Source organism: Parambassis ranga, chromosome 9, assembly GCF_900634625.1.
Source record: "Parambassis ranga chromosome 9, fParRan2.1, whole genome shotgun sequence".
Taxonomy (NCBI): Eukaryota; Metazoa; Chordata; class Actinopteri; family Ambassidae; genus Parambassis; species Parambassis ranga.
Window position 1 is genome coordinate 13,752,090 of NC_041030.1, and position 7,469 is coordinate 13,759,558.

At 41.1% G+C, this 7,469-nt stretch overlaps 1 protein-coding gene across 1 annotated transcript in view; it reads right to left on the reverse strand.

Moving 5' to 3' along the window:
* pdlim5a (PDZ and LIM domain 5a) overlaps positions 1 to 6,337 on the reverse strand; it is a 44,648-nt gene extending 38,311 nt beyond the window's left edge. The window contains exons 1-2 of the mRNA XM_028414166.1: positions 6,198 to 6,337; positions 5,483 to 5,746 (exon numbers count right to left, since the gene is read on the reverse strand). Coding sequence (XP_028269967.1) covers positions 5,483 to 5,581 — 99 coding nt within the window. The 5' untranslated portion in view covers positions 5,582 to 5,746; positions 6,198 to 6,337. The remainder of the gene's footprint in view (positions 1 to 5,482; positions 5,747 to 6,197) is intronic.
* Between the last annotated feature and the right edge of the window lie 1,132 nt (positions 6,338 to 7,469).

The following is a 7,469-nucleotide window of genomic DNA, read 5'->3' on the forward strand; positions in this document are numbered from 1 at the left end:
CAACAGTCCCTTACCCTAAAGCTCTGTGCACACTGCTGCCTGACTTTGACGTTATCGCCAGAGTGCCTAATAAGAAAACGCCTTATCGGATTGTGCTCCCATAGCTAGCTTATTGCTCAGCAGCTGCCAAACCCACAAGAACACACTGTGCACATTAGATATAAAGCAGTGGAAATATGATTTTAAATCTGGCCCACAGATCTGCCATGCTTACAAGCATCCTGCCTACTCAGACATGATCTGACTGATCTGATACCAGTGGATAAAATATTAAGATTCAGCTGCTTTCCATCATCATCATGCACAAAAAGTAGTTTCAAAGGATTATGTTCACCCATACACAATACAACAATACAATAATTGTCTCATTACTTGAGTTGCCTTTTTAATTATTATGAAACCAGCATTGATAATGTCCATATTTAACAGGCTTCTTTAATATTGAGCTTGTTGGCACTTTACTGCCCTCGGTGGATCCATCACACTGTCTGCATCACTCCACAAACTACTGGTCAAAAACTCAACAGGGCACCTTTACGGCAAGGAATCTGGGAGAAAAAAATAACATCTAATAAAAGGTAAGCAGCAGAAAAATAAACCTTAACACTGGAAAGCATTTAACATGTCATATTTATGAGGTACACTGTAGGTATTAAAACACATGAATGTGGAAGGAAGTGCAGAATTATAGGGGACACACCAGGCCAAAGCTGTCTACCTGACTTTATTGTTACTGTACTTAAAACTAGAGGTGAACAAACCGCGCTTTCACAGTTATTTCACAGCCAGACTCTATGGTGTGATGATACTGAGGAACACGCAGCCATATGAACACAGAAGACTGGATTGTTCTTATAACTTATTTTAATCATTTTGTGTCTGAAAATGTCTTTAATATCTTTTTCTCCTGTGCATAAAGTTATGTATGAGAAGTCTGTGTAAGTGTGCAGTGTCCAAACACAGCCTCTGAGCTAACTCAATTAAACCAATCAGGACAGAGATGCTACTGCTGTTACACCAACCATTTTCTTTTCCTTCTTTTGGACTTCTTACACAGACATTTTTTCACTTTTATACCTCTCAGTTTTAGCAGTCTTATTATTATAAATAAACATGATGGAGCGAGGCAGCCCATATCCTGAGAGGAAAGCCGAGGAGACAAGCAGCTACTGTGGAAAACGCATTATAGCAGCATTTAACAATAGGTTATTCTTTTCCTTCTTCATTGTCAATTCAGTGCAGTAGAATATGACTCGGCTGTGCTTTTTCTGCCAGGCTTATAAAAGTTCTCTAGTCTGAAAAAAAAAGAAAAAAAATCCTCATTACACCAGCACCACTTTAGACTCATTAGTAAAGAGATAAAGTGAGGAGCCATGTCTTTTTAGGGATATTCTGTGTGTAAAAGAATGACCCTCAATTTATTGACCATATAAGGGTTGTCTAAATCTAAGTTATTCCATTAAATTTGGACAAATGATCATTCAATGGTACCAGAAAAACACATACAACAACCTCACATGTGCATGTCGACATAACATAATGTCAAATCTCAAAAAATTTAGGGAGTGTACAATAATTCGTACGGCTGTGAAAAGTCGACTGTCCAAACACAATATTACACAACATGCGCACACGCACACGCACACACACACACAGTGACAGACTGATTTATTGGAGAGGAAATGATAAGATGTTGATTCTGGCTTTAGGACTATTCCACTAAAATAAATAGATAGTGATGTATTATTAGGTCATATGGGGGAGCTGCAACCTGGCTCTGTTTGCATAGAAGGGTAAACCATGCATCACGCCTTAAAGACCTGGTCATGGTGATGTAAACTGTAGGAGGAAGAAGTAATAGCAGGGAGACGAATGTGAGAAAGACAGATAAAAGGCGACTATGAAAGGAGACTATGTATAGACCTAAACAGTCTTTGAAATAGAGCCATCGGTGTGGTCAGCTGTTATCATCGTCTGTTGAAAAGCTACTCTGGGGAAGCAGGAGGCAGCCATTGCTGGTGCACTTCCAGGAACTGCATTCTTCCATGAAAAGGTTTTATTATAGATTAACTGTGCACTCAAACCTGCACTAGCAATTCTTCAAAACCTGTTTTTAGACTTCTACATACACCTCTATAGAAACAGAATAAACCATCAAAATTTCACTTCTCTTCAACAAAGATATCCCATGGATGTTACAACCACTGTAGGATCACCATTTTTATTTTTACATGGAGGTCCCTGTTTAGGCCAGTATGTAATGCTACTGAGACTGTAGTGTGAAGAAATGTAAACATGGATGCTTAATTCCTGGTATAATGTTGGTGTCTGTGCAGCTCACTGTAGAAACAGCCTACAGTGTGTCTTGTAAGTGGGTGTGGTCATGGTAACTGACCTGTGAGATGATGCATCTATTCTTAGAATCCTAATTCATCCATTCCCCTGGGTGACTTTCCTTTAAATAATTTTAGCAGCAGATCTTGCAAATGGGCTGAAAGGTTTTAAATATTGATTGACCCTGTACAAATAATGTGTTTTCTGTCTCTTCACATGATAAAACAAATGGCTGAAAACATTTTGATGGGTGTATTTCTCCATATATCAAATTTTTCTCCTAAATCAGGCCCATCAGCACAGACATGGTGATAGAAATGTATTATTGTGCTTACAGGCACACTGCCTGTGCTTTTAGCTAAAGTCTACTCCTTTCCATTTACATTTATGGCCTCTGTCAAAAAGGGAAGCCATGGTAAAACATTTCATTGGCACTTAGAGAAGCAGCACCATCAATCTTGGCCTCTTATAAAACTGTTTTTCTAAACTGTAAAAAGGGCAAAAGAATCAGTTGAGGACAATTTGCATAAACAGCAGTTAGCGGGCAGACGCTTAAGAAAATGTTGTGGTGGTTACAACTATCCAACCCCGTGATGAAGTATTGGTACAATGTGATAATGCCGTGGGTACATCAATTGCCATAAACGAAACACACAGTATATTCACATATAGAGCTTAGCAACAGCAGCTGTTGGGGTAACTGTGGTTTGGCAGTGGTGCTGCATTCTCTAATAACTCCAACTCTGTGGTCTCTTCTAAGAACCAGCTCTATGGTTAGACTGGCAATCTGTGTGTGTGTGTTTGTATTGTGTACCGGGGGCATATGTGTGTAAGTGTTGGTGATCAGCGGTCAGAAGCACTGCCCTTCATCACCAGAACCTGGATTTAATAGGATGGATAAGATAGCTAGACAAAAAACTACCGTATATGTGTGCGAGGAGTGAGTCATGTGTTATGTAAGATCCAACAGCTAAAGACAAAGTGACAGAGAGGTCCGGAGATATATAAAGAGAGAGAGAGTGGGGGGAACTAAATAGAAAGTTATGGACAAAACTATGATAAGAATGAAGGGGGACACAGAGGGAGATCCAGATAGATGACCTGTTGAGTGACATATATGTTTCAGTGATATAGACTGGCTGTCATCAGTTCTTCAAGCTTGAACTGTATATACTTTGTGTGTAGATTAATTTCCGTGCACTGCATATCTGCACCTCCTTCATTTCAGTGAAAAGTCCCTGCTCTCCTCCTCTGCTTCACCTCTGGCAGATCACAGATCTTCCCAGATCTCCTGCTATGAGCTGATAGCAGTGACACTGCATCTAAACACAGGAACAGCTGCTTATTTACTTCATTTTGATTTTACTGTGAATAAGTTATTGGATAAACAACTCATTTGGTCAGACAGTTTTAGAGGAGATCACTATATCAGTATCAGATATACCATCTCAATCTGAATGCTGACATGCCTCACTCACAGCAAAGGGAAGACAAAAATGCTGACGACCTCAGCTGTGTGATAATACTTTAAATTGAGCGTTGACAAGACAAAGGCAGAGTGCCAACTACGCAGTTTGAAACTTGCTCACCATCACGGCACAACGCACAAAAAAAGTCATGTGTAAATTTTAGGCTTATTGTTTTATTAGATGATGTAAAGACTGAATATCAGTAACATTTCACGCATTAAAACAAAACAAAAACGCAGTGCTGTACCTGAGGCGCACTTCCTGGAACGGCCACTTGAGGCTGGCTCCAACAACACTCAATACTTTAAGTACTTTAATATAGTTAAAATACCCAACAGTCTCTAAGAACGTAAATGCTTTGAATGACATTGTGTGTGTGGAAATATAAGCATTAGCATATCAGAATTCTTCACTTGATTTCCTGCCAATGACTTGAAACCTCAGACCATATAACTGTCATTGTGATACTGCAGTAAAGGTCAGAGTGGATGGCTGAGACAATTATGGTTTCCTTACTGCCAGCTTCTATGTGAAGAAGAATACCTTTACTGACCAACATCCACATCATCACGGTTTCTTTCAACAGGTCATCCTATTTCATTACAGCATTTCACTTTCTTGAGAATGCCTTATTGTGTGTGTGATGAAGGGTTTGTTCCTTCAGATTTGACAGTTAACAACTAAAGGTTTAGTTCATAAAAAGATGCTTAAAGACTTTAACATGTTGCCGGTCTCCGTCAGTTTTTTCTCTCTCAGTTTTACAAACAGTGTCTTCCATGCTTTTAGACCTGACTGCACTCCCAGACACACAAACAGACAACTGTGGTTCACATGGCTTCAGTTAGTGGGAAAAGTATCACATCCCAAGTAATAACACAAACACGGCAACCCAAAAAAGGCCCAGAGGGAGATTGGCACAGGATCTGACAAGCCATTTATCATCAGACTCATGTTGCTGTAAGTCTGGACACTGCTAGTTTTAGAGAGTTTTAGTGTAAATGTCCTGCATGTGGGTGTAAAGCATATCCAAGCAGAACAGAACAGAAGCTTGAGCAAACTTAAGAGTGGATTATCATGTTTCAAGATTACACTATAGTTGAAGTGATGAGGGAAACATACTCTGTGAGAGAACCTTGATGTGTGAATGGATTTCAGAGGGGGAGGGCAATGAGAGGTAATGTTAAGTGTACTAGACGGTCTGAGAGACATAGAAACCAAAGGACCATCAAGTTAGCTGTTCAAGCAGAGGGACTGAAGCCAAGATGTGTGTGCCAGAACTTTGATTGCTGAGCTTTTCAAAACAGACACTCACATTGAAGTGGAAAGCAAAGAAAGTGAGAAAAGGTTTCCTGCATGGTCAAAACAGGACAGATGACATATGGTACAGCTGAGCTATGACCAGCGGGGCTGCAGAAGTGGAGCAAGGTAGCGGAAAGATGGAGAGGAAGGAAGCATAGAAATCAGTTTTCATCGTTTTAATGACTTATCAGACACATGGCATTGCTGGAATGCCATTCGACAGCTGCCCTATGATGACTGGCTGTATATGTGTGGATTTATATGGACATGTGCTTTTATCTCACGGAAGTGTGAGATAAGATGACTTCGAGTAGACCTATCATCATCTGTTCCCATCTGTCGGAGTGTGTCCACAGTGTGTTTCTGTGTTATCATCTTACCCTGGAGATGGTGAGGGGCATGTTAAAGTCCTTTCCTCCTTGCAGCCTGAAGCCCCAGGGGGCGGGGCCTGTGAGTGTGACGCTGTAGTTGCTGCTCATGGTCTCGTCAATGATGTCGGATGCGTTCCGTTTTGATGCGGCTGACGATTGATGATGTCGGTGGCGGGAAAGTATTTTGCAGATCAAGTGATAATGATGATGTCACTGGCTGCTGATGATGGATGAGAATGTGCAGAGGCTCCCGTTAAGATGTTGTTCCAAGATCTGGGGGGGAGATACGGGAGAAAAGCATACATTAGATTTGTTATTGTTTGGCATTATAAGACAAAGGAAGTGAGAAGGAAAATGTGGTGATAGATGTTCAAATAAGGAACACAAAGGGAGTAAAGGGGTCAAACGGACAATAGAAATTGTGGGGGATGAGAAGAAGTGGAACTAAACACTATAGTTGGCACAAATGTGCATGAAAATTTATGGTCAGGAGCATTTTAAGTAATGTAAAATATTATTATATAGCAGGCAACACACTTAAACACACACATGCAAAGTAGTAAAATATAAATCTCACTATATTGCTGTAGCAGTTCAGTAGCATTAAAACACAACAGCCCTCAGGGAACTCTCACCACAAGACATTTAGATTGCTAACATTATCATAATTACAGCATACTTCCTATTATTTAGCGCTATTATATTACACATATAAAGGCTGTACCTCTCTAATGGAAATTCCAGAGTGGAAAATAATTCCGTAGGAAGACAGGTAGGTAGACAGTGTAATTCCTAGTTTCCCCTGGACTATCCCCTTCCCAGCCAACACACTGTGTGTGTGAGAGAGGTAGAGAGGGATGCAATGCTCTTATATACTAGTTAATGACAGAGGGGAGGAGAAAGGTGGAGGAAGGGAGAAAAGTAGGGGGAGACGAGAGAAAGAACGGGTCGAGGTTAGGATGGGAGGAGAAAGAGGAGGGGAATCGAACATGGGTGGAGTGAGTGGAACACAGAAGAGGAGGAGAAATGCAGATGATACAGAGGGCTATCGGGTATGGGAGGAGACAACACTCAGGAAAAAAAATTAAGGTGGGGGGGAAGGGGGGTAAAGAGCGGGGGGGGGGGGGGGGGGATTAAATAGGAGAGTGTGGGAGCATTGCACACAGAGAAAATGACAAGGGGAGGGAGAGGAAAGCATGGGAGAGGGAGTGAGGAGCAAAGGAGAGGAGGACGGTTTATCTTTCATCCAGATATTTTGGGAACATAGACTAAGAGCTGCAGACTGCTTGGTTTAAGGTGGAACCAACCAGCTCATGACCCCGAACACTTCCCAAAGGCTTCAGATAAAAGGTCTGCCAGGGGTCACTGCTGCAGGATAAATGTGGTAATCATAGATATTAACTAGACAGCCTCCACAAATAAATCCCCAATGTTTTCTTATGTTATGTTACAGGCCTTTTCCTTCTTCAGATATTAAAGAAACAAGCAGCCAATCCAGCAAACACATAATTTCTGTGCATTTTGGCATGGAGTAACACTTCCATAAACAATCTAGTGCCCAAGTGCAGCTCCCTCATTTTCACTTTGTTTATTGCACATTATTTATGTGCAGACAGCTGGCAGCTCCTCCCACTCTGCACTGGATAATGTCAATTGCCCCTTTTTGGGCTCAGACAGATCAATATTGACTTATACTGATATAGAAGTGGCTCAAACACTCATCTCATTCCTTTCTTGGCCCTGACCACACACAAACCTAGACAGTACACTGTGCCAAGTCTGCACTGTGTTCACTGCAGGGCTAGATACAGCAGTCACGGCACGATGATGAGACAAATATTTAGAGGAGACAAAGTATCTGAGACTACAAGATCTTCATAAGTAAAGAAGTTCACAGAGAAAGGAGGGAAAGGGCTGTATACCATCATGATTAACACAGTGTAAGGTTAAACGCACATAAAGATGCTATTTATTATCATGCTCAAGAACGTTCCCA